The sequence below is a fragment of the Neovison vison genome, chromosome 10, assembly GCF_020171115.1.
Source record: "Neovison vison isolate M4711 chromosome 10, ASM_NN_V1, whole genome shotgun sequence".
In the NCBI taxonomy this organism is placed as follows: domain Eukaryota; kingdom Metazoa; phylum Chordata; class Mammalia; order Carnivora; family Mustelidae; genus Neogale; species Neogale vison.
The window spans coordinates 48,254,567-48,282,294 of NC_058100.1; the positions used below are offsets into that span (position 1 = coordinate 48,254,567).

A 27,728-nucleotide genomic window follows, 5' to 3' on the forward strand; every position below is an offset into this window, starting at 1 on the left:
GGTGATAGTCATGAGTTAGTGGGAGAATTAAATGACCTAAAATACGTTGGGTTCCTAAAACATTGCCTAATTCCCCAGTACACACTAGCTATTATTTTAACGGGGTCCTTCAGAAATTTCAGTATGCCTGAGGGAGGGGTCTTAGTTCTAGGTCAACTAAGTCTTCTAGGTTTTTGCCTCTCAAACAGAGCAAAGAGCAACATCCCCATCACCTGGGGGCCTGTTAAAAATTCACAACCCTGTTAAAAATTCAGAGCCCCACTTCAGATTTTACTGAATCAGAATCTGCATTTTAATAAGATCCCAGGTGGTTAGTATGGACATTAAAGTATGGGGAGTACTTCTCTACTGTTTGTTAAGGGCTGGATATTTGAAAAAAAAAAAAAAAGGAACATTGTTCAGGACATGGGTTAAGACTGCCTGCTTTGAACTGACATATGAACATGTAACATGCTTGAGGACTTTGATTATCTGTGCGCTGTGTCTTTGAGGCTTATACATCTTTTATGGGCTGTAGAAAGTCACTGTGGAGCTAGGGGGAAATGAGCACTTCTGTGTGCTATGTTAGCTTTTCTTCATACTGCATAATACTGGTCTTTAACAAATTGGCCTGAAAAGATCAGTACAGGGAAAGGAATTATTTAATTTATACTTGTAGGACCCTCTGGCTTGGGTGGGCCGGAGGGTCAATCTTTTCCAATTATTTAATAGGGAAAGTCTAGTTCCTATGGAAAGAAATGCCCAAGATAACCCAGATTTGGCATGAAACATGGTGGTAAGTTACAGCCCACTCTGAATGTGTTTCATTTTTCTTGGAAGCTACATCTGCATAGGGAGATAATTTTATTTTCTTATGGCACTCTTTTCTGCAATGGATACCGTAACCTTTTTGCAAATGCTAATCGGATTTAAAATGTGATATTACATTTTATATGATGCCGCTATTTCTTTCTTGCTCATCTAATAGATATAATGACAAGAGGATTCTTTTTCCCTCAGGGAGTGGGCTGCTTTGATGGTCCTCACAGGTTCACTGTGCCGTAAGCTTACCAGTTCTCACTCTTCCATGCCCAGGCTGAGTTAACTCTGTGGACACATGCAAAGTCTCCCTCATGGTTTGTGAGATGCCCCACACTTGTTGGCGGTTTTTTAAGGTCAGCAGATGAGGGGAGGAAATGGGATATCTGATTGGGGAACTCGTACCCTTGATGGGGAGCAGGAGATTCCCCCTAACCCCCGTCCTGCCACTATGTGGGTCTTCTCAGGAGGGGATCACATGTTTCATGCAGAAATGTACAAGGTCTGAAGTCGGAAGATCAAATGTGTTTGCAGCCACTGAGATGTTGAAAGCTCATTATAATGAACTTGTAGATATTCATCCATGATTTCTTGCTGCAGAGCATTTCACTGTAGCCTCAAAGGACTTTGGCTCTGAGTCAGAGGTTATGTGCTTTATTATGGCGAATTTCCCATTGTGAATTGCCTATTTATTTTGGAGGGTTTTGGTGAGGATTACTGAAAGCTTTAGTTCTCACATCTCCCATTTCGGCATAAACTTTTCTCCTGCTCTGGTTGCCTGTCTACCTTGCAGGATAGTAGACTGTAATCTTGGCAAGAATTTCAGGTTTGATGTAAGCTAATGGATCATGAGTCAGAGGGCCTTGATTAGGGCAGAGGGTGGCAGCTAACAAGGACAAAGTCTGTAATTATATCCTATGATCACATCATGCAGAAAGACTCTGCATCTTCTGTGTACCTGGGCACAGATGGAGACAGCGAAGCCAGTAGTGGCTGTAACTTGCCTTGCGGCTGCTGGACAAAGGTCTTTATTTTCTGAGGCTCCCAGGACAGTCTCCAAATTGTCCATTGGCTTTGTCTTTGAAATGAGGTGTGGGTAACATTTCCTCTGGAAACCAGGCTTTGACTTGTTGTGGGGACCAGTTGTAATTGGGATGCAGCCTGGAAAGCAAGCTGGAGTGAAGGAGTTTGACAGAAATGAAATAACTGAAGGATGGAGACAAAAATACCTTGGACGTGCTAGTGTTGTCTGTTGGTTTGCATGTCACCATTTCTCCGCTTCCCTCCGCTTGCTTTCCCTGCAGTAGGTGGGAGGCACACTACGAATTAGAGGAGGAGGGGGAAATCATGAGAACAGGTCTTTTGATCTTCTGAGAGATCCAGACTTTGGAATTATTAGTTCCATCCAGAACTGCTGATCTCTTTTTAGCTGCTGCTGTATAAGACGTAGGGTTTCTTCCCCCTCCAACTCTGCCGCTTTCCCCCTACTTTATAGGAACATCTGGTTTCCTTCCATCTTCATGTTTTTAGTTAAAATAGAACAGAGCCAAGATTTGCTAAGCTATCAGAACTCCTGCAAACCCTTGACTCCTTGGGTCCCACAGCAGCCCAGTTGCCTTCCTTTTGTTTGCAGATCTGCCTTGGGAGCTGCGGGTCTCCGAAGCCCCGCCGTGGAAGCCAGCCACCAGAGGCCTCTCCGCTGATCTTAGTTTGTTTATTGGTGACCACACACACGTTAAAGAGGGAACTTGGACATGACCATAATGAATACCCTTTTATTCAAGGAGAGAGATTTCTCTTTGTGCAGTTCTCTGTCCCTTTTCCATCTCTCTTTATTTCTCCCTCTCTCATTTTTAGGTTCAGCCTTTGTGAATAATTCATTATATGTGTGGGTTTTCCCTAGGATTTTTAGAAAAAGGAAGGTGACTTGTCTTCCTCTTGGATACAAGCAGGGTCTCTTGCTGAGGACCAGCTTTGCAGATCCCTTTTCCCTCTGTGTCTGTTTGTTGCCGTGGGACCTAGGACAAGGGAGAAAGGTAGCAGGGGAGGGGGGAGAGCTCTCCTGTTACATGCTTTTTCCTGCTGCTTTTAAAATGACTGCCTCCTACCCAGTCCTGGTACATTTGGGTGCCCCATAAATATGCAGCTACTCCCCTCTATTCAGAGAACATATTTAACTAGAAGATATTTGTGTCCCCAAGTCCTTGTCGCTCTGAAGGCTCTTGCCATCCCAGGTCTTCATGCTAATAAGGGCTGAGCCGCAGAGCCAAGGAAGCTTCTGTAAATGTTTCTTTTCAGACTTCAGTGGGCGTTCACATAGGAGATTGAAGGGGTGCGCAGCCACTGAAATTAACGTGTACCACTCCCCATCACTTCGGCTGTCGTCAACACGATGTGGCTTTTAAAGCAGCCCCTTTCAAGGAGGGATAAAACCACCAGTGACCAGTGCCAGTACCTCCCTTCCCAAGCGTTCTGGACCTGCCCGGAAGGGGCTTACTGGCATGTTCCCACCGTCACTCATATTTAAGGACAGAAAATACTGCACAGAGTTTTTTGGCTTCTCCGGTTGTAGTGGTTGGTCTCTTCCGTGTCAGTCCTACTTTAGGGAGATGTCTGTGGTGTATTTTTGCTCACTGCCTAGCCCAGGTACGTTCACTTCACTTTCTGTTCCCTGTATCCTTGGCCGGTCCTTGGATATAAAGTCTGAGGAGCCGCCCCCATGTCACCATTTCTGGAAGCCAAGGGGCAGCCAGAAGGTGTGTCCTTAAGAGGGAGAAATGGCCCAGACTGAGGAGAACGGCGCTGAATGACTAAAAAGTGTCAGTTATCCAAGACACTGGCAGAGCAGTGGGTCCTTCTTAGGAGCGTCTTTTTTTATTGTATTTTGGGTTCCAAATTTGTAGGGCTAAGCAGTTCTACTCTTAGTCCTCTTGAATATTTAAAAAAAAAAAAAAAAGGACCCGTTTTTAAAGCGGTAGAGCTCATCCCTAAGGCGGGTGGGCAGAGCCCGGGAATGTGACTGGCTCCAGGCTAGGCTTCAGCTCAGGGCTCCTGTGGTCCAGCCAGGGAGGGGCTTCCGGGAGAGGCCTCGCGTGTCGCCTGTGCCTGGTGGGGTCTTTCTGCCCGTGGGTGGTTGATTTGGATTGCTTTTGCAACTCTGCATCCTGTTGGGGCTGTGTTTTTTGCTGGATTTGGTGGTGCTGCATTGGTACTGCATCTGTTCCCCTCATCCCTAAAGAATTTGGAAAGCCTGTGTCAGATGTATGCCTTCGCTTTCTGAAGGCTTCTGTCATTAAAGCCAGGAGTGGGGCGTCTGTATGAGCCTCTCCCCTTTAGAGAAGGTATGAAGAGGATGTGAGTGGGTCACAGATCAGTGGGGAGAGGAAGAAAAGCTCTGACTAATGTCAAGAACGGAGGCTCAGACACTAGCACAATTTCTGTGGCTGAGAGGCAAGGCACGGTGTGTGCCTTATCAACCCAGAGAGGCTCTGCAAACCAGGACTGGGAGGAAAACTAGCCCTCACAAGCTTTTCTCCACCTGTGACATGGCTGTATGTTTGAAGTGTTTCAAACTTTCGGTGCCTCTTTCTCAGTTTCCACACCATCGTCTCATGGGACTGGTCAGAGTCAAAAAGCATGAAATGGATTTTCAGCAGTCACTCACCAGCATCCTGGCAATTTCCAGCTGTGTGCTGTTGGCAACTGTTTTGCTACTGTTTTGTCAATGACTGTGCCTTCCAGAAGGTGACGTCTATCAGCATCAAAGCTAATTCCTCAATTAGTCTCTCTGTGCTGAAGTCATACCTATGCACTCCCCACTTCATCTGCATCACTGGGTTCTGTAGCTTCGTGGGGCTCAGAATCTACTGAAGGGCTTATTAAAATACAGATCTCTGGACCTTCCTGCCAGATCGGTTGATTCAGTAGGTCTGAAGCAGGGCCTGGGAATGTGCATTTGTCACAAGTTCCCAGGTGATGCGAATGCTGCTGGTCCCGGAGCCATCCTCCGAGAACCACTGTTTGCCATGGTTTTGTTGCCTGCACAGCAGTGCCTTCAGAGAAGGCCGGTTTTGCAGTCGTAGGGGAGAGAACCCCCATCCCCAGCTGTGATCATCTCTCAGCCTGAAGCCTTGCCGCGACCTTTGGGTTCAGGTAGTGAGAGTTCAAGACTTTACCATCCAAATGCACATGCTCTTGGGAGCCGGGATATGCTAGCTGCTACATGGCACTAACACCGTGTAACTGAAAACAGGCTCTTCTGAGAACTGGCACAGGACACGCCCCTAATTAATTTCTGTACCTAGTGCAACCCTGGCTCATGGCGAGCAGCCGGTACAATTTCATTAGATGATTTCATTAAGTGGTTACTACTAGTCAACAGAAAGCCTCACTGAGGCATCTCTTATGTGCCTTGTGTTGCACTGACCTGGACCTGTAGGACCAGGGGTGTCCCGAGCGTGGGGAGAGGAGGTTGCTAGGAGGCAGTGAGGGCGCTGGGTAGCTGGTGGGGTCACTACCTGCAAATTTGGGAGTTGGAAAAGACGAGCTTCAGGATCTAGCTGGGGATCACTCCCATTTCTGTATGACCTGACATGAACTGTGAAAAAAGCACACGGTATTTGTTATCTGGCATTTTATTATACAGAACGCTTTATTAATTGGCACCCAGAGACCTATAGTGTAATAACAATTGAGATTTGTTCTGATGGCCCCCAGGCACCACGAAATGCCATAGCACTTTCGGAGTATCGCCAACGAAGCATTTATTACATCATGTTCAACATGGTTTGAGTGGTGTGGGTGCGTTATTGTGTTCAGAGCTTTTGCAAATTATAATCCATATTGATTATTTAAAGTAGCTCTTTATCACTTTTTTTTTGTTAAATTAACCAAGTGTTCTTCTCCAGCTACACCAGATAACAGAAGAATCCCTGCGTTGTTCTAGAAATCAATTCTTTTCAGCTCTAGAACTACTCTAGGGCCTGAAGATGAATTCTAGACAATTATCATACTGTCAGGTGGTGATTAGAACAAAGTCATATCTATCTATCTATCTATCTATATATATATATATATACATATATATGTATATATATATGTATTTAATGGATTGATAGCTTAGCAAACTTTGGCTTCACTGGGCGAGTTCTCCAGCTTGTAAGCTGGTATTATGTCTGACTGAGTCTGTGTGTGTCTGGAGGTTGTCACTGAAAATGAGACATCAGGATTTACAAGAGAGTTTCCAATGGGCATCTCAGCGAGAGGTTGACAGATTCTCTTCTTCCTTCCCCAGCCTGACTGAATTATCCAACTTTAGTGCCTTGGGTTGTTTCCATGTCCTTTTATACTTGTCCCATCTCTTTTCTCCTTGATCAATGTCAGGGGATGCTTCACTTGGAACTCTTCAATTGTGGGGTGATTGTCTTTAGATGGTCCCATTATGGAACTTTACAGTCGGGAATGACCCTAGTGGCCATCTTGATGACATCTAGATGATTCTTTTTGGAGGACTGGGACAGCCTCGCCCTCTAGTACAGTGTTTATTTGCTTTCTATACTGGGATCACAAATTTTACTGAAATTTGATTGGTGCTATGCACCCTTCTTTCCTGAAAAAAAAAAAAATACACATAAAATTTGCATTCAGTTTCAGGGGATCCTGGATTGCAATGCTGTGTTAGAAAGTTCCCACATTCTGGGATGTTGGGATGTTGAACCATCAAGCATAGGGACTCCCAATCCAGCATTTTATGGATTGTACTACAGTACTTGCATTTTCTGCAAGTACTACAGAAACTCCATGTGAAAGAGCTACAGAGATATGTTTGCGCTAGTGCATCAGCCAGACTGCCGTGGTAAAATACAAACATTCTAACCAAAGAGCATTATGTCAATAGAGGAGCTCTTTCTCCATCCCCCTGATGGGCGGCCATCAAGCTGCCAGTGATTGGGTGCTCTTGTCACTAAGGCGTAGGACATTGAAATACTCTTCCTTAGAGCTTTCACCTGATTGTTTTTATTTTTCCTGTTTCTGTTCTATAAAGCAATATAAACCCAGTCTTTTATTCACTTCTCGTTCACTTAAGGTCCTATGGCACTGATTATTGCGGCAGACCAGAACTTTCTGTGCTGATGGTTATATGTTTTTATCTGGGCCAACTAATGTAGTCGCCTGTAGTCACATGTGGCTCTTGAGCACTTGATAGGTGGCTGTCGTGACTGAGTACTAAATTTTAAGTTGCATTTCATTTTAATTAATTTAAATTAAATAGAGACATATGGCTAGTGGCTAAGATAAAGGACCGTAGGGGTAGAGAGAATAGATAATGACTCAGGAAACCTAAGTACCTGTCTGGGTTCTGTGATTTGTTTGCTTTATAACTGGGCAAGGTTTCCCTACCCTGGTGTTCAGGGCTTCCTGTGCTTTACTCTACTTCTAGGGGCAACTGTAATCACTTTCTCTTAAGCTTTTCTACTGGGCTGCTAATGTTTGAAGGCATCAGCTTCTCCTCGGCCTCCCTGCCTGTGCACTTACTGCTCCCATTGCCTGGAATGTCTTCTCCCCAACCCCCAACTTCCCCTGCCCCTGGCTTTAAGATTGTAGTTAGTAGTCACTTCCTCCATGAAGACTTCCTTGATTTCTCTTGGCAGATTAAGACCAACTCCCTCCTCTGTACTTCCGTAGGGCATCTAGTTTATTACTTCAATGTAACACTTACCATATAGATTTAGTATTGGTTTAAATCCCTGGAAGGGAGTGGACAGTATCTGTTAGTTTTTTAATTACTCGAACATAGATCAGTACTTATGTTCATTGGCACATTTGTTTAACTGGAAACAAATTTTTAAATTGTTTTTTCCTTTTTAAAGAAATGGCATTGTACTTCAGACTTGACTTGAGGTCGCTTGCCGTCAGCAATAAACCCTGGATCTTTTATATGAATTGTTGACGGAATTAGCTTTCTCTCACTCCGTTCTCAATTTAATTTTTGTGTCTAAATTCAGGACTTCATATTTATTTCAAGTACATTTTATCTTTTGGTGCAACAGTCCTTCTTATAGAGATCCTTTACAAGCAGGGACAGGGAACTAACATTCAGTGGGCATTCACCAAATTTCAGATTCTACATTTATCTAGCTGAGAGAGAGAGAGTGTGTGTCCGTACGTGTTCAAGAGCAAGGAGGGACACATGGGAGAGGGAGAGAGAGAATATCAAGCAGACTGCACGCTCAGGGAAGAGACCGATGCTGAGCTCAATCTCCTGACCCCGAGATCACAACCTGAACCAAAATCAAGAGTTGGACGCCCAACTGACTGAGCCACCCAGGTGCCCCAAGATTCTCTGCATTTAAACAAAAACAACCATCCAGTGAGATAACTATTATCCCGATTGTAAATATAGAAAAACAGACTATAGAAGATTAGATCACTTGCCCAAGGTCACCACTAGTGGACTTGAACCGCACTGGTCTGACTCCAGAATTTAAGTGATATCTACTACACATCGTCTTCAGCCTCTGCTCTTTAGTAAGGGAGATCTCTGCTCGGAGCTCTATGTCCTCTGCAGACGGGATAAGCATGGACTTTTTATACTTTCCTTCGAGTAACTGGTACACGTATGGTTAGAATTGGGGACCTCCCTTCTGCTTGTCATTAGTGCATTGGTCAGCGCTCGACGTTCAGCTTTTCTTGAATTTTCTGCACTATTCTTTAGCCAGCTTCTATTTCTTTATTCAGTAAGAATTTTGTACAAGATACTCGTGTCGCATGCTTTGCTGAATCAATACATGCTTTTATGACTATTTCATGTCTATTTTTAGGCTAGGATATAGTGTTCTACTTTCACCAAAGTCCACACTAAATATCATTTTCAGAGACTCACTTAGATATATTTTATTTCTTTACTAGAAAATAGAAGTGTCGAAGCCTAGTATCTCAAAGTTGAAGGGATATTAGACATCATCTGATCCGGTGCCCAGAATCAGATGATGGTGGAAGCTTCGCCTTACTGTTAGGATGTACCAGTCTCTGGCTTGGAAGCATTAGAGTCAAGGTTAACTGACCTCTGGATTCAGACCTGGATACCATTTCCACAACTTTCTAGCTGTGTGCCTCAGGGAAGCAACTTAACTTTGCTGTGTTTCAGAGTCTTCAAACATCAAATGGAAACAGGAATAGGATTTTTGAGGAGATCAGGTAGGATAATGCATGTAAAATGTTAGGACAGTGTTTGGCATGTAGTAAGCCGTGACTGCAGCTTAGTTGCTAGTATCTGGTTAGCACTGGGTGAATCGATAATGAACCCCTGCGGTTAAGTTTCCTTCCAATGATACCATCTCCTTTCTTCTGATTCTTGTCAGGTTTTAGGCTGAGCACGGCTGCGCTTAACATTCAGGTGACCTCGAGTTGCTTTTGCAACCTCTGTGAGCCTCAGGGATTTCAGGTGTGAGGGAGAAATCACATTCTCTACTTGCCTAGCTTGCAAGACTCATGAGTATGAGAGCCCTTTGTAAACACGATAGAAGTTAGTACTAGCATTAATGTGGGTAAAGCTAATATTAATCAAGTATTTATGAACGATAGAAGTTAGTACTAGCATTAATGTGGGTAGAGCTAATATTAATCAAGTATTTATGAGGTACCAGATTACTGTGCTAAATTTATCCCACAGATCATCGCATTGATTCATTGTAGCAGTTCTACAGAGACACCCATTCTTTTTTTCCACACCCCACAGTTGGGGGATTAAGGTGTGGAGAGGTTAACTCACTTGCCCACTTACACAGCCAGAGAGAGCTGGAAGCCTGGCTTAGAGCAGGGGCTCTGTCTGGTCTTCCCAGGAGCCTTTTTTTCCCCGTCTCAAAGTTACCGAGTTTACTTTTGTTTAAGATAAGTTTTTAAAATATCTACATCAAAACCTATCTTTTTTTGCATGTTTCTAATACCGATTTTACACTGATACTATCCCTAAGGACATATCTGGATTTATAACCCAGAAAAGATATCTTCAGGAGCAGTAAGAGGCGGAATTTTCCCAGCAAGCTTTTCATAAAAGCAGATTAGATATTCAGAACCCTCTGGCTTACACAGTAGATTTTGGTTTTGTTTGTATAAAAATGGTAGCCACAGGTTTCAGATGGCTTGACTGATGACACGGGGAAGGATCTGTCCTAGAGTCCAAGCATGGCCTGCGAGCGGATCTCCTTCTCAGGGGCTGTTGGCCTTCTGGTGACTTACTACTTACCTGTTTAGGTTTCTTTCTTTTTTTTTTTTTTTTAAGATTTTATTTATTTGACGGAGAGAGAGGAATCACAAGTAGGCAAAGAGGCAGGCAGAAGGGGGTGGGGGGGAAGCAGGCTCCCTGCTGAGCAGAGAGCCCGATGTGGGGCTTGATCCGAGGACCCTGGGATCATGACCTGAGCCGAAGGCAGAGGCTTTAACCCACTGAGCCACCCAGGTGTGTTTGGGTTTCTAAGTATTCTGGGTCTGCATGTCTGTTCTATCAGAGAAGGGAGTCGGGATTGGACTCCATTGACTGTGGAAGAAGCTTCTGAAAGGATTAGAGGGATGTAGGGGGAGGGGAAACCTCCATGGCTTCCCTTGCACATTTGCCTAAATGAGCTTGACAAAGGTCCCCTGACCAGGATCCTGGAGGGCATTTTCCCTGAGGGCACTGGATCCTGGTGTGGCTGTGGATGGAGAACTCAGATGTACCACTTGGCTTCTGTAAACCAGGTGGAGGGTTTAAAAGAAATTTAAAAAAATGTTAAAGGAATTGTCTCTTCTTTCTGCTAACTTTGGGTTGTATTTGCATGGGAATTTGTGTTTATCAAATAACTGAGCCATATGGATGTTCGGGGATGCATGTGTTCTTCTGATCTGTTGATATGAGGAGCAGTTGAAGGGCGTGGGCTTGTCTGGAGGTGGCCTGGGTGGGCGGAGGTGGTAACACAAGGCAGGGGCAGGTCCTGGGAATATGGGCCCATTTGAATTCAGGATCTGAGCCTTTTGGCAAAATAACACTCCCTTCTCAGAGAGAGTTATGTATGTCTATATTTATTTATTTTGGGGATCACAATTACCTCCCCCCCTCCACCTAAGATGAGGATGTTACATAGTTTCTGGGTAACCTCTTTCCCTGGGGATGATTAGGGAGTAACAGATGCCCACTCCTGAATGCCAAGGCTCCAAAAGCCCGAGCTCGTTTCTGTTACAAATATCAGTAGACAGGCTCAAGAGAGCAAAGCAAAGGAATAGATTGCGGAAGATGAGAACTGTCCCAACAGCTGTCCACACTTCTGCTGTGAAGCAGGCTGGGTTCTGAACAATCCTGCACAGTCATACACTTAACCCTTTCGTTTTCTCTTACCTTCATGTACTTTTGTCAAATGATTTTACTGACATTCCATGGGACCGTGACCCAGGCCTAGCGTGCCATCCATTCCTCACTATGCCATTAATCAATGCCTGTTGTGTGACACTCTGTGTGTGTTTTAGGGACATCTGTCATTTAGTTCCCTGTGAAGGGAATGTTGTTCTCATGTTACAGATGATTAGCCCAAGGTCGCAGGTAGATGTGATCTCCCTGGTTCCGTGGACTGCTCTCTTTCCATTGTAGCGCACTGCTTCAGCTCAGACCAGAGACCAGCAGGTGCTCTTCCCTAATGGAGCATCTTTTTAGGATGAGTGTGAACTGCTTGCCTGTATCTGTTGCACCCACTGGGTGTGAAGCTAAACCCACGGAAGAGTAAAGCATCAGTAGATGGGAGAAGACCAGAGATCTCTTACCCATCATCATGGTCGTCATGACGACCTGGATCTGAGACCTCTTGCGCTGTGTCATTGGAATGCAAGCTTCTGTTGGGATTAGGGCATTGTGCTGTTTTGTTTTCCCTTCACCAGAAACTCCGCTGCCATACTTCTTCATCGCTCTGTATAGGACCTTTGGGAAATCCCAGTTCTTCCTCCCCTTTCAATATTACTTAGCGTGTAAAGTCCGTTTTCTTTCTCTTAGCTCTCAAAGGAATCTCTTTTCCGGGATGCCCATGGTTGTAAGTTACTGTGTGAAGCAGTCAACTTTAACAACTCTTTCTTGAACTTTTATCTTACTGAATGCTTCTGCCTTTGCAGATTTTAAAGGAAATGGGAGTTGGGGGGACAGGGAGAGTGTGGGAAAGATTCTCAGAGTGTAGGTTTATGGAAAAGCAGCTTTATGTTCACTGCCAGGCCACCATTATGAGGATTCTAACTTTTTATTAACTATCTTCTAGCAAAGTCTTAGGCCAACGCAGCTTGTCATGGAGCTCCTGTTCTTGAAAATTAAGAAACGTTTCCATCCGCTTTGGACACTTTCAAGGTATTCCTAGGCATGCCAGGATTTCCATTTTGGATGTTCTTGTTCGATGTCCTCATTAGTGATGTCATCAAAATGGCTTCCCCCAATTGTAGTAATGGATGCTTCTCCATTATCCTTCACTCGTTTCCCATCATATTGCCCGTTACCACCACAGAGTCATAGTTTATCGGAGCTAACAGTGAACTAAGAGAAACTCTCAGCAGGTGACAAGAAGGGGGCTAGAACTAGGGTTCCTGACCCTTCAATCCAGGGATCCTTTGATCACATTTCCTCCTTTGTTTCCTCAGTACCCTTTCTCGGCTCAGTCATCTTCCTTCTAGCTCCTTTGTCCTTTTCTGAGGACTTCTTACCCTTTTATTAGTAAGTATGTGTTTTAGTGTTGTCTTGGGCTGGGGCATAAGAGTCTGGAAATAGGGATTGTGATGAATAAGGACGGACTTAATTAAGGAGTAGGAATGGATAAGAGAAGGTTAATTCAAGAGATGCCAGCTAGCACTGATCCAACAAGAATGAGAAATAGTGATTCCGAACAATGGTTAATGTTCTGCTTTCCCAAAAATGTTGCCAAAGAGAATCCTTTATGAGTTGTTAGGGAACTAAATGAATTGATAGTGCTCTTTTCAGTAGGCAGTGGGCTTCTGCCCAGTATAGAACCAAGACCATGTCTCAGCATATGGGAGCTCTGGCAAGCACTCATCTCAGAGTGTTTTCTGGACTCGTGAGTGGCCTTAGGAAAGGTAAGCCATCCAGATTCTACCTTAAGAAATGGACTCTTGATGAGGACTCAACACTGCATCTGTTCTTTCCATACCCTTTTCCACCAGAGATGTCATATACACTCACGTGGATGAATAAAATTTATCAAGGCTTTTCCTGTAAGCACTTGTCTCTCGCAGGTGGAAGTACGAACAATAAATCAAGTTTTTGGAAAGAAAAAAAAAAAAAAGAAATGGACTCTTGAGAACAATTGAGTAGTCTGCCCATGGAGGAAGTAACTCAAATAAAAAGATGTCTTTCTTTGAGAACCCTCATTTCAAGTCAGGAAACCAGGAAGTTTTACTTGGTTGTTCTGATAACAGATTCCTAAGCTTCTCCGGGGGTGGGGCTATAAATCCATGGAGGTTTCTAGTCCTGGCTCTGGAACAGTCTCCTTGCAACTCAGATCTCTCTATCTACATCTGTAAAAGGGATGTAATGGAACAGTTAATAGAACCATAAGACATCTTCTGGTTCTTACCTTGGCGCTCCTCAGAGTCTAGTTTCTGCTGTTGTTATCTCCCTGAGTTGAGGCTACCATTAGGTTTCATGGCCTCCAGCATCGGCCGCAGTGTTCTTGACTGCTGTGCTGTGTTTCCAGCAGTGTTCTTTACTGCTCATTAGAATCCGTGTGGGAGCTTCTAGAAATGCTCATCCCCAGATGGCACCTGAGACAAATCAGAATTTCTAGAGATAGGACACCCATATCCTTAATTTTGGAAAGATTTCCAGGTCATTCTTTGTGCAGCCAAGGCTGAGATCCCCTGATCTTCTAGAATGATACATGAGCCTTTTATGGGATATGCTTCTGTCTTTTGCGATTGTGCTTTCATTGTGTGTATTGGCTGGTTCCTCTCAGTTATTTTGCAGGTCATGGTGAGATAGCAGGAACCTGTGGGTACCCCAGACGTCAGCCTGAGATAATGGGGTGATTAATTAATTGTTGTGATTCATGGCAGTGGCACACCATTCAGCCGTGCTGCTTCTGGCCCACATCCAGCTGCACAGGTCCTGCCTTCTGCGATAAGGGTGGCGCTCCAGACTTCATGAATGCAGGTCTGGCTAAGTGGGCAACTTGAGGCCAAGGACCACAGTGAGTCATGCTGACCCAGGAGGCCCTTGAGCAAGTGACTGAAGACTCATTGACCTTGCTTCCTGTCCATTTCTTAACCCCTTGTTAGCAACAAGGGTTGATCCAGCTCGACTGACATCAAATACAGGAATCTCTGCCTCGATATTCTTGACTTACAGTAAGTGATGGATGGGAACTGGCCAGTCCCAGCTCTTGTGTACTCCTTGTGTGTATCTTTGTAACTTCATGTGCATTGATGTCAAACTGGGAGCTAGAAATTAGTTATGGAAAAAGTATTTACACTCCAGAAATAGGCAAATGCTATACACCAGGGCTTTTCATCCTTTCGAGTGACTGGTCATTAAGCATTTGTTGGTACAACCTTCATTTTACTGCTTAACGAAGTTATCCATTCACTTAGAGAAGAGTGAAGCTTCTTCTCTGTATTTTCTCTGATCTACCTGTGGGTGGTCTTTGGTCTTTGGTCTTGGACTTAGCCTCCAGAATAACGTAAACAATGTCTAAGCCCCCATCATAAGCTAGTCCTTCCGATATTTGAAATCAGCAATGATGTCTCTCTCCAACCTTCCCTTCCCAAGCTGTGTATCCTCAGTGCCTTTAACATTTTCTCTAGTGGTTTGCAGGCTCAATGGGTGTCTTTGGACACTAGGGTATAGGTTCTGGGTTTTCAGAGGAAAACCAAAATTCTCTCACAGATGATCTGTGGACTCTTTCATTAAAGGCTTTTCATTTTCTTTGTACATTCAGCTGCTGTCTGTCACCCCACGAATCAAGTGTGGATGTGAAGTTAGGGGATAGTTTGGGGTGTGGTTGCTGGTTCCAGCCCCCATTCTTCTTTCCCTGGGATGTACATTGTTGCCAGAACTCTTGATGGGCTCAAATTTGTCAGAGTATCATCAAAACACCAATCCTGGTTTCTGAAACAGGTAATTTTCCCACTGCTGTTTTGTTTTCTTCCAGAGCCTTTTAATATTCCCTGTTCCTTTCTTCCCTTTTCTGTAGTGTTCAATCATCTGTCCCCTGATCACCAAAACTGGGTGTTGAATGACAGCATTTTGAGTCCAGGATTTAGTCAAACGCATAGCAAGTGAATTTGTTAAGACATATCCACCTGACTGAAACTGAGGCAAAAGAAGGAGGAAAGCTGTCTTTATTTCCTCAGAACTGTCACTCCCCATTCTCTTGGAACTGGGGCCCAGATGAGTCTGGGGCTCAGCTCTGGGTGAGTTAACCAAATTAGTAATACCGTGAACTTCCTGTCAGTCATTTTATATAGGGTCAGGGATATGGGAGTCAGTTAAGAGTTTTTGGTCAAAAAGCAATGGAGGGTTGAATGTGGCTTCCTTCACAGCCGGTATTAAAAGGGTGATGCTTGGGACCTTTTTTGGTTGAGGAACTGAGTCCATTGACCTCCCTAGGAGAGCAGTGGGACTGTGGCTGCAAGAGAGAGCCTTTTAGGGACTAGTTGTGTATGTGTGTGTGTGTGTGGGGGGTCTCTGCCTCTTTGCTGTGTTCTCAATATTGCTTTCTTTGTCTTTCATTCATTAGGATTTAAGTGTTTAGGAGTAGGTGTAATGGTATTTCCATCTCCTTGACAGAGAGCGAGAGAGAGAGAGAACGGGAGAGGTGTGCGTGTGTGTTCAGGACTGCCTGTCAGATGGTGAATTTGAACCGAAGCAGCTGTTGTCATGGTGATGGTAGGTTGCATCCCACCACCATGGAAACCAAAGTTAAAAAACTGATGTTAAGGCTGGAAGTCACGTGATCCATTTTTGTTTTGTTTTGTTTTAAAAAAAGAAAAGGGGTTTGGCTTTTCAATCTGATTTTTTTTTTTTTTTTAAATGAAGTTGGGTGGCTAGAAAAAATGCGATAAGGAGAGTGATGAGCTAGTGAAGTGGGACATCATGAGGTCTGGAGAGCCTTCTCCGCATTCTTCTGCTCCTTAACTGCATTTCTCCCATCAGGGGAGCAGGAAGGGAGGAGGAGATGCTGTGCGAATTTCCAGATTTGCCCCCATGGCACTGCTCACTGTCGCATGGAGAAGCACAGGCAAGGAGCCCTGCCGCCCTGCGGTGGCCCTGTGTGGGCCGCCGTCTATTGATCAGCCCAGGCCGGAGGCCGGAGATTGAACATTGAGGAGCTGAGACAAGAGAAGGGACTGGAATTGAGGGTGTGACTTGCTCCAGAGAGGAGGGCGGTTCATGCATTGATAAGCTTAGAGGGTTAACATTGTTTTTCAGGAAATGGAAAGATTCATCTGTAGTCCCTCAGAACCCCAAGGAATACAGTCCTTCCATCTGCTCCCCTTTCTGGATTGGTCTTTGGGCTGCACTGTCCTCCTGAGTCAGCCACAGGAGCCAGTGGGATCAATGCGGGAGGATCCCATGCAGGAGCCCGTTAGCCTCTGAGCCAGGATCCTTGGGCCTCAGTTTGGCTCTTAACCTGGCCTTCCACCCGGGCTGGTTGAGATGAGGTGGAGAAGGCAGGCCAAGAGGCGTTAGGGGGCTCCCTTGGATTTCCATCTTTTACCACATACTTGCTCTCACTTCATACCATGATCTGGGCAAAAATCGAGGCACCTTTCCAGGAAGGAGAGCTGGCTCCAGGCCTGTTTTACCAGGGTGGGGGTTAATTTTCTTTCTAGTCTAAAGGGTTGAAGGCCTGCACACTTGGCCTGTGTGGACAGGCCAGGAGGCAGCGCTTCTGTCTGGGTTTGAGGCACAAGGTCTGTCTCGTCAGTTTCCTGGTCCCTCCAGGACAGGTGTATGGTTCTCAGCAGCCCAGGCGAGGGGGATGTGATGTCACCAGCATGATCTCACTGCATTTCCATCAGGGTCTGTGGGAGCTGGAGTCGGACTTCTGTGATGGTTCAATCCCTCCTGTTCTTAGCCCTGGCCTTGGCTGTGATTAATGCCCCCTCTAATTGCTGAGAGAGATTGCATCAGAGCCATCAGCTTCATAAATCCTCCTCTGGGGACTGGTGTTTGGATGTGCTTTCCATACTCCCAGGAGGTTCGGGGCCAAATGTCTTTGCTCTCTTCCCGGAGGCCCATTACCATAATTTTTTTTTTTTCATATCCTTTATTGTGGCGGGTCTTTTCAGTGTCAGCTCCTGGCTGCAGCCCGCCAGCCCACTCCTGGAGGCTATGAGCTCAAACTGCTGCTTATCCCAAAGCTTAGAGTCACAGTAGATACTTAAGAGTGATTTAGTAGGGTAATAAAAATGACTGTGCATTTGTGTAGCACCTTACTGGTTTTCAAAGGACTTTATATTCATGGGTCATTTTAGACTTTGATTCTTCTGTATTTGGTGTTTGGTTCTGCGGGAATGGATGGCAGTGCTTTCTCCTGCCTTGAGCGCCACATTGGGGCAGATTTTGCAGTGGGAACCCTGGCTCTGCTTTCCCGTTACCAATCTGTATTTCTCCATTGCATTGCAGGTTTCCAGGAAGATTCTGGTTCTTAAAAAAAAAAAAAAAAGTAGTCTGAAAGACTTGGAGAGCTGTATAGCTGTATTTCATTATCATTCATATTTAAAATGTCTCTCTGGTGTAGTGCTCGAGGGAATCACAGATTAGTCAGGGCCCCTTCCCTCTGACTGTCTTTGAGTTAACATCCCACTTGTTAGAATGGCCCAGGCCATCTTCTGAGGCCTCTTTCATCTCTTAGAATTAGACCTCCGAAAATAGGCAGCTGGGATGCAATGGAGGGAAGGGAGACAGATCTTGCCGGGAGAGCGTTCTGGGCTGTGGGGGTGAGGGGTGGAAATGGGTAAAGGAGACTGGGATGAGCCTCCCCTGAGACTCCGGGGCTACTCTTGACTCCCCCAGGAGTTTTGAGGAAGTGCATACGTGGCCACAGTCTGCTCCCCACGAAAGTGCATTCGCCATTAGGGCCTGGAGTCAGGGAGAGAGCACAGCATTCTGTCCCTTGTGGCCTCTCGGCCTCTCTGAGTACGGGTAGTCTCCTTAGTGAGCTCTGATGTCGCAGCTCTGAGAGGACACAGCCAGGAGCTGAGGGGTCCTAGGATCAGCATCCTGGTGGTGGTGAAGATGCAGGTTTCCCCTGGAGCTCCCCAGGTGTGCTGCTAGAGTCCTAAGTCTCTCCCGGTCCTGTGCCTGCAGACCTGCCCGGAGAGGTGTTGGCAGGTGAGGCTCTGGTGGTCCAGGCCAAAGGAGGGCTCTTGTCCCGGGATGGGTCCCCAGGGCCCTGGTGACAAGCAGAATCAGCACCACAACTGTGGCCTATAGGGCAGCCCTCTTCCTCGCCCTGGCTTTCTGCGCCTCAGGAAGGAAATGAACAAATGGCAGGTGTGCAGGCCAAGTAGTGCTGCTCAAATTAGCTGTGTTGCTAAGGAAACAAGTCAACCGTTGGAAGGAAGGAGCATCGGGTAAAGGAGATAAATCAATAAGCGAACCTATTTTTGTCATTTCCCTAATGATTGTCTTGAAGCTGCTAGACGGGAGGGGTAGAGATGGAGCGACAGAGGTCCTCATTAACGGGCTCAGGGGGAGAGTGGAGTGGAGGGGTGTTTGGGGAGATTGCCAGGAAAGTGGATGAAATGAGGCCCCTGGTGAACAGATAGTGAGACACATACGGGAGCGGAGGCGTCTTGGGGGGTTTCAAAGCACTTTCACTGCCATTTCTTCCTTGGGTCCTGTCCCTTTGTTATCCTGCCTTAGATCCTCTCAGAAACCCTGTACTAATTTCCATGGCCCTCAGGTTGGGATGGTTTTATTGTGTCGGCTTGTGTTTTTTCAAAATACATATTTTATATTCAGAATACATTGATTTTATAATTATAAACTAATGCATACTCATTATAACACTCAAGACAATGTGTAAAGGGGTAGAGAAGAAAGTGAAAATAACCCTACTACCCCAAGAAAACTCATTATCCTTCTAGTGTGACAGATTTTTTTTCCTTTGCTCCTTTTTAAAAAATCCTTTTTACATTGAAGGGATCCTCTCTGCATGCTGGTTTCTATTTTTGAATAGCTAATGTGTATACACAGACTAAGTACGGAAAGTTCAAATGGGTACGCGGTGTGGAGAAGGTAGGAGATACCTTTGCAAGGATACCCCTGACTCTCGCTTCTCTATGCAATTCATTTACCAATTGACTGATTCATTAATTAATTAGAAGACAATCACTGAGTGCCTACCATGCGATGGACACAAGGGGTCTGGAGGTAAGACAGGCAACACTTGTGCCCTCAGGCTCCCACATCTCACCTCCCTGCTGGCTCCGTTTATTTAAGATCTCCGACTACAGTCTGGATACCTGGGAGAGATACGGTCCTCCAGGATGCATCTGGGGTCCACAGAGTGTGATGGGAGCCACTGAATTCCTGGGCAGAGGGCCTCAGAGTCTGGACAGTCTTCCATTACTGTCTCATGAAGGGCCTTGTTCTTTGAGGTCTTGGCAACATGGAGCTTCCTTGACCTTTCCAGGTCACATCTTTGTCAAGCCTGAGGTGCATTCCCTTGGCCTGTTGACCATTATTTGCAGGCCAGGCTCTTGCCTTGGGAGATAGAGCAGAGCCACAAGCCTCAGCGCCAAGCTTATTTGGCTTGAAGTTATGAGGGTAGATGAGAAGAAATGGGAGTGGTGCCTCTGAGTCAGCTCCCAAGGGTGGGGGTGAGCAGGAGCCCGGGCCTGAGCCAGCATGAGTGAATGTCCTGCTGCTGCTCCCAGGGGTGCCTCCCATTCATTCATGCCTGTGTTGAGCATTGAGTCGGCTCCTGCTGTGTACTAGGGGCTCTGTAAGCACTGCCATTGGAGAGATGAACAAGAACGTGTCCTTGCTTTCAAGTGTAATTTCTTGGGGAGACAAATAGGAAGAGAGGTGATAAAATTGTACAATAGAAAGAGCTGTGGGGCACAGGGGGAAACCTTCCCGGATGAGGTGGTTAATTCTAGCATGTTCTGAACACAGGACTGGAAAAGAGGAGAAAGCCCATTGCAGGTGGAGGCTAGGGTGCTGACATGTACATGCCTGTTCTTCATGCTTTCTTCAGAAAGAGAAAGGGGTGAGGAAAGGGCTGGAAGGGAGAGTGGCCGGGCCCCAGATGGAACTGGTTGCTCTCTGGCGAGATTACCCGTCACCGTCCTTTCTGTCGCCTCTGCTTCTGCAGCAGAACCTCACCTCAGGTTCTTCATTGCCCCAAACCCAAGTTCATCTCGAGATTGAGATGAGCCGTAAGGTCTAAAGGGACAACTGTCCCAAGGATATGTGCATTTAACCGCTTTCCACACTTCAAGCCAGAGGATTGTTGCTCTGCCTGGGTCCTTAGATGTCAGAATGTAGGCAGAGGGTATGGATGGGGGAGGGCACGATAATGGGGTCTTCTCAGAACCTGTGAATCACCAAACCCTCACATTTCGATGGAATCCTCCAGGGCTTTAGGCACTGCCATTGACTGAGACCTCATGAATTCTCGGCCATCCAGATACCTGGTTAGTCACAGAAAGTTTGGGTCATTAGCACCTAGGGCCAAGAGCCTTGCTCCTGCCCTGAGCAGCTGGCACTGGTGATGGCTACACCTTCCCAAAGCTAGCCCGGTGGTCACAGAGAAGCCTCAGGTATCTGTACCTGGGTGTTCTCCAGTAGGTGAGCTGACAGGTCCTCGCAGGGAGCCATATGCTTAGGTGATCCGGCTAGGGAAATGTAGGTGTGGACATGGGAGCAGGGAGTGGGGTCTGCCGAGGGGCTGCCACAGTCCCAGGAGGTGTTGTGGGGTGGAGAGCCCGGGGCGGCATATGGCCACCACAACCCGTCATGCCTTCAAGTCAGCACCTAAAAGCAGATGAACTGACGTCTGTGGCTGTCACTTGGCAGTTCTCAGGGGTAGGAGCCTGAGCCTCAAAAAGCAATCCTAGAACCCAGGCAGACCCATGATGTCTGCCACTCCCCATTCCTGCTTCCCGGGTCCCCTGCTGGGTGCCTTGGACCCGCTGAGCCGCTTCTCTGAACTTGCTCGGGGCCCTGCTAGCCAGGGCCAAGGGCAGCTGAGCCCACACCTTGTGAATGGTTCCACTTCGACTAAAGATGAGGCAGGAGGTGGGAGGGATGCCAGCTTCTCTCCTGCCGGAGCCGCAGCCCTCCTCCTCACACCTGGGGACCCGCAGTGACATCTGCCCTGTGGACCAGAGCTTCCCAAATACCTTCTCTGACGCCATTCCCAGGAGAGGTGTTCTGATGAAAGGGTGGTGTGGGGAAGCAAGTTAAGGAATGCTGCATACCGGGGCACCTGGGGGGCTCAGTCGGTTAAGTGACTGCCTTCGGCTCAGGTCATGATCCCAGGGTCATAGGATCGAGTCCCACATCGGGCTCCCTGCTCAATAGGGAATCTGCTTCTCCCTCTGCCCCTCACCCCACTCTCATGATGGCTCGCTCTCTCTCCATCAAGTAAGTAAAAATTCTTAAAAAAAAAAAAAAAAAAGGAATACGCTATACCATTCCCACTGCCTTTGGGGGAGGCGGTGGACGCTGTTGATAATAGTCCCTAAGCTTCCAAGAAGTCCTGCTGGGGAGAAGCCAGCTCACTCTCCTGAGTTCCGGCTTTCCCTCAATGATCTGATTGCAGATTCCTACGGCACTAGCATCCGTGTATCCCGCGGCCTGCATTGTAGGAACCCTGGCCTAGATGCCCTCCTCTTCTCCTGACCTTCGTCAGCGGCTGGTCGGCATATGGTCAGGAAAAGGCCTGCATGCCTGGGCCACCGCTTCTGCCTTGCTTCCGTCCTCGTGTTACCGTTTGGGTCTGGGGGATTCCAGGTGTCTGAACCTGGCCCAGGACCAGCTAGACTTTTCAGATGGCTTATGGGACACCAGATCCTGCTGTAGTCCCTGGTCCCTCTACACTTGGTCAGAGCCCATGATGGGAGGGAAAAGAAGGCCCCCTGTGGTCAGTGGGATTTGGTCACCCTGGGTGTGTTGTTGGGCGGGGTGGGGGGTGGGGTTGTCCCAGGAAGGGTGACATCTGTGGAGCATGTCCACTGGCATGTTTAGCTCTCAGGGACCGAGTTTGGTATGAGAGAAACTGCGGGAAGAGGAATGGCTGGGTGTGTGGGTAGATTCTCCTCTGACTGGGTGGGTGGAAATAGGCACCGTGGGGTGTGGAAGCAGGGGGCTGGCACTGAACGCCTTGGAGCCCACCCAGTCTTCAGATCTGGTGGCCAAGCCCCAGAGTAGCAGAAGCCAGCAGAGCCGTCCCTAGATTGTGGGTCCTGGGTGAGCGCTGGGGCTGTGTGGGAGGGAGAGTGGGTGGTAACTCGGGTGCCTGGTGGCGGGGAGGAGACAGCCCTGGCACTGCTGAGAGCCAGTGGAGAGGTCTCGAAGCTCAGGTGCAGCCTCCTGCCTCGCCCGAGGCAACCTCCCTTCCAGCACTGGGCCTGAGCAGCGGCGGGCACCTCGCATCTCCTTCCCATGTCACCTCGGCAGGGAGGAGCTCTGTGCCCGGCCCTTCCTCACAGATACCCTGAATGCACACTGACCACTGATGGGCACTGGGACGGGAAAGCATCAGGGCCTGATTATGATCTTCCCTCCCTAGGGAAAGCTCTAGGCCCTACATGCTACACAGAAGGCCTGGAAGGTGGTGGTGGGACAAGGGGGATGGTCACTTGCCTTCCCTGCACTTGGCCAGATCTACTCTTTTCTCCGTCCCAGATGCCAGAAGCTGCCAGAGCATAGGTTGCTTGGCAAGACCTGTGGTGACAGCTCACTTGTGTTTGTCACAACAATAGTCACGGAATGAAATCCAGCATACAGAGTGACTTGACTCCGGAAGCTGGTGATTCCCTCTCTCTCTCTCTGGGAACAGTGCCCCCGCCAACTCCTCCTGGGCTTGTGGTGCCCCCAAGAGCCCGCATGCAGGCACTTGAATCATAGTCCTGCTGTGCAGAAGGGCTTAGGGAGCCCCCTCATTGGTCTGCAGATAAATGCAACAGAGAAAAGCCTGAAATCATTATCCATTCACTTGTAGTTTGGTTCTTAGATGCCCTAACTTTGCTGTCCTGGACCCAGACTCATGATGTGTCCCTGCTTGCTATCTGTGTAGAAGCTTGGGAGAAACAGGGTGGGTCAAGGCAAGCTTCTTCTGACCGCATTAAATTTTTTTCTGAATTGGGTATTGAAACAGAAGAGAGCTCACATGGAGAGAACTGTTCTTTTTTCCAAAGGCTCTTCTACTCCATTGAGCAGAGGTTCTAGAGGAGGAAACCCCAGAGGTGATTCCCAGAGTCAGCTCCCGACAGCCACGGCTGGGTCCTTGCTGAAGCATTGTCATCCAGCGCCGTGGCGGGAGCCTGCCGCCGCATCCCTGTCTCTTCCTTCTTTCCGTTTCCGTTTTCAGCCCTGCTTCATCCCTGCTGTGCCTTTGAATCCCGTGAGTAGCTGGAGTGTCAGCCAGATGTCTAACTATATTATTTATTGGCTGCATTTCTCCTTCTGTTGGAGAAGGTGCTCGGGGTTTAGAGCCCAATCAGAAATGGTTGTAGTTTCCCATGTGAAGGGCCCTCCGCTGCCTGCCGCCTGCTTGCTGATAGAGATGGCACAGGCCCTGCGAACGTCCCACGGGGTCTGATGGAGTTTGTGTATTTCTGTGCACAGCCATCAGGGAGGCTGCATCCCTCTCTCCTGGGTGAATCTGTTCCTTAACTTCCTCTTTCCTACGCCGTTTGAGTACATGATTTTGGCCACCATCATTGCCAACTGCATTGTCTTGGCCCTGGAACAGCATCTTCCTGAGGATGACAAGACCCCGATGTCCCGCAGACTGGTATGTGCCTCCTTCCTTCTCATCTTTCCCTCAGTCCCTTCTCTTCCCCAGTGGTTCCCTTCTCCTTTGCTTCCTCACCTGGCCCCCTCTCCCACCCCTCCCCTACAGTTCAGTGAGGACTTTGTTCTTTGCTGAGGGACATGCTGGTGACAAACCCCACTGGGAGGCAGAAGGACGAGAGGACTGACGTTTCTAACTCCCGCTCCCAGAAGTTCTGAGGGCATCACAAACACTTGTGGATACACTATGTGGTAGCCAGACGAGAAGAAAGGGCAGGAGCAAAGGCCATTAACTTCCCTCCCCTGCCTAATGGATTTGGAAGCGAGAGGGAGAAAGAAGGGTGCTCAAAGCCTATGTGCGTTCACAGTGCTGAACTTTGTAGGTGTCGTGTCCGTATTCTCCTTAAAGCAAGGAGTCACTTGTCTAGTGTGTTCTCCCAACAGAGGACAAACTAATAGCTTAAAATCTAAATGTATGCATAAGCGGCTTCAGCCTAATTACCTGCAGAAGAGAACCCTTGAGCTTGCAGGATAAGTGAAAGCCAGCAGTGGAAAAGCCAACTCCGGGGGCACCTGGGTGGCTCAGTGGGTTAAAGCCTCTGCCTTCGGCTCAGGTCATGATCTCAGGGTCCTGGGATTCGAGCCCCGCATTGGGCTCTGTGCTCAGCAGGGTGCCTGCTTCCCCCTCTCTCTCTGCCTGCCTCTCTGCCTACTTGTGATCTCTCTCTGTCAAATAAATAAAATCTAAAAAATAAAAAAAGAAAAGAAAAGAAAAGCCAACTTTGCCAGGGTGAAGCCAGAAACATCAGCCACTCTCCTGGGAAGAAGTCTGACTTGACTGTGACCCCCATACCTATCCCTTCCGGCAGCTGGCTCCCCCAGGCTTCCGGTGCTCTTGTGTATTCCCTTCACGAGTCCTTCACGAGTCCTTCAGTGAGTGCACTCACTTCCCACTTGTACTCAGGTGTCCTGTAGGAGCGAGGAGTAGTCAGAGTGGAGAGGGCGGCCGGGGCGTGACTTTGTCTGCATTCACTCCCTCCCTTACCAGCACCCATGCTTCTCATCCCGCAGGAGAAGACGGAACCATATTTCATTGGGATCTTTTGCTTTGAAGCTGGTATCAAAATTGTGGCCCTGGGGTTCATCTTCCATAAGGGCTCGTACCTCCGCAATGGCTGGAATGTCATGGACTTCATCGTGGTCCTCAGTGGGTGAGTCCTCTTCCAGTCTGTCCTTTCTGGTGTGAGGGGTTGTGCCCGTGTGTTCTTGTGGTCCTGAAGTGGCTGGTACAAGGAACCCAGGGGTGGGCAGGCAGCGCAGGGAGTAGGGTCAGAACAAAAAAGTTCAAGGATGAGATTCTTCACGGGGCTAAACCATAGGTGACCCATGTGCAGGGGGGACGAGTACTCTGTGGGGATGCTTGTGGCATTCTGTAGAGGTTACAGAACCAAGGTGTGGCTGCTTCTGCTTCTGGTTTTCATTTGGTGTTTGACTAGTGCTGGACACACTTATCCCAGTGCGTCTTTGCACTAAAGCCCACAGCTTGCTGTAGCCTGAGGGGCCCCCACCAAAATGGCCCCAAATGCCATGAGATGCAGTGTTTCCTTGAATGTTGAAGAAGAAACACTCCCCGCAATGATATTTTCTTAACTGATCATTGATACTTGTGTCCCGACCACAGAACTTTTTATGATTTGCAGATTTATTAATAGGAGTATAAAATTGAATCACATTAAAATATTTGATAAGTAATCCTGAATTATTGCTGATGTAGTGTCATATTTGCATTATTTAAATATTTGATAAATCATTTTTTGGAGAATGAATATAGTATGGCCTCTATTGGGGCCCATCCAATGTCATTAGCAGCATATGTGATGGCCTTGGGACTGGTGGTAATGGGCATGGCTTTCTGGGCTTTTGTGGTTGCTCACTGTTGTTTGTGTCTTGTGGCTTTTGGTGCCTGCATGGGAGGGTAGTGGCCCAGGCCTCATGGAGGAGCCCCTGGCCTGTGTGGGCATGGCTACAGCAGTAAGTGGTGTAAGTTGAGAAGTCCCATGCCCAGCTGCTTGCCAGACCTGTGTGGAAAAGAAGAGAATGCAGTAGAAAAGCGAGGAGGGGAATCTTCCTGGAGCCACCATTATGACTGATCAAAAGGAGAGGGGAACGAACAGGAAATTTGTTCCAGGGAACAGAGGAGCGGAGGTAGATAAAGTCTGAGGAAAACAAGAGCTTGGGAATGTTCGCGTCCACTCATGTCTTGTAGAACACATGCAATACTCATACTTTTAACCTTCCCACCAATTGCGATTAAGTGAAAGAGAAGAAGTTGAAGGTGTATAGGACTGGAATGTTCGAATGGAGCTCATCAGCAGGCAAACTGTTAGTATAGGGAACAGATAAATGGAGACCATGATGTTTAAAAACATTTGTCTTATGGGAGGATTTTCTGAAGGTTACTCTTGTAAAAAAAAAAAAAATTCTACTGAATCTTAAACACGGCTTAGTCTATGAAGATAATTTGTACACAGTGTTTCAGAAGTGCGTGGTCATCGACGATGCAGCACACCTGGGCCCTGTTTCTCATGGTTTATTTTTTTCAGCTTTATTGAGGTATGATTGACGGATAGAAATTGTATATATTTAAAGTGCGTGTTGTGATGTTTAGATACACACTGCAGAATGATTACCACAATCAAGCTAATTAACATACCCGTCATCTCACGCGGTTACCTGTTTCATGTGTGTGGTGAGATCACTTGAGCTCCACTCTGCAAATCTGAAGTGTACGGTACATTATTATTAACTGTAGTCACCGTGTGGTCACCATGCTGGTGTCCGGGACTTACTCCTCTGTAGCTGATAGTTTGCACTCTCGACAGGTTTCTCCCCCACTCCCAGCTCCTAGCAAGTACCATTCATTTCTCTGTTACTGTGAGTTCGATTTTTTTTTTTTTTTAAGGCTCTGCATAGAAATGAGATCATGAAGTAGTTTTCTTTTCAGTGCTTGGGTTATTTCAGTTAGCATAATGTCCTCTGAGTTCATCCGTATCATCGCAAATGGCATCATTCTTTTCTTTAAGGCTAAGTAGCATTCCTTTGTCACCCACCGGTGGACTTTGAGGTTGTTTTCCTATCTTGGCTATTGTGAATAATGCTACAGCAAACATGGGGGTGTAAGTATCTCTTCAAGTTAGTGGTTTTATTTCCTTTGGTTATATACTCCGAAGTGGGATTGCTGGATTTATGGTATTTCTATTTTTAATTTTTTGAGGAGCCTCTATACTATTTTCCCTAGTGACTGTGCCAATTTAACATTTGCACCAATAGTGCACGAGGGTTCCCTTTTCTCCACGTCCCCGCCAAGACTTGTTATCTTTTGACTTTTTGATAATGGCTTGGTGATGTTTTAAATGTCCCTAACATAAGTAATACTACTATATTGTGAGAGGTCTAAACGAGAATCTGAGTCCTTAAGAAATATTGTGATTCTGTATGGGAGCAAAGTACCACATACTGTAATGCATGTGGTTTATATGTCCACGTTGTGTGCGCTCTTGGTCCTGTTGAGTTCTGTATGTGTCAGAGGCCATTTGAAATTTCTCATCTCACCATTTACTTATTTAGAGAGTTGGGGGAGGCGCAAAGAAGAGGAGGAGGGAGAGAGACACTTAAGGAGGTTCCACACCCGGCACAGAGCCTGATGTGGGGCTCGATCTCACAACCCTGAGATCATGACCTGAGCCGACGTCAAGAGTTGGACGCTTAACTGACCGAGCCAGCCTGGTGCCCCTCATCCATTTATTTATATTTTAAACTATTATGTGTCCATTAAACAAAATATTGGAAAATCAAAAGAGAAAAACAGTTTACTGATGAAGAATTCATAACTGTTTGGTGGTGTTTCCTTCCAGACCTTTCAGTGCTAAGGAAGTTTTCT

The 27,728-nt window shown here is 46.9% G+C and overlaps 1 protein-coding gene across 6 annotated transcripts in view; it reads left to right on the forward strand.

Moving 5' to 3' along the window:
• CACNA1E (calcium voltage-gated channel subunit alpha1 E) overlaps positions 1-27,728 on the forward strand; it is a 339,348-nt gene that overhangs the window by 15,574 nt on the left and 296,046 nt on the right. For all 6 annotated transcript variants that reach the window (XR_006386630.1, XM_044267234.1, XM_044267236.1 and 3 more), the window contains 2 exons: positions 23,684-23,789; positions 24,860-24,999. Coding sequence is in view for 5 of the 6 variants with exons in the window: in XM_044267234.1 (XP_044123169.1) it covers positions 23,684-23,789; positions 24,860-24,999 (246 nt within the window). In the remaining variant the exon portion in view is untranslated. The remainder of the gene's footprint in view (positions 1-23,683; positions 23,790-24,859; positions 25,000-27,728) is intronic.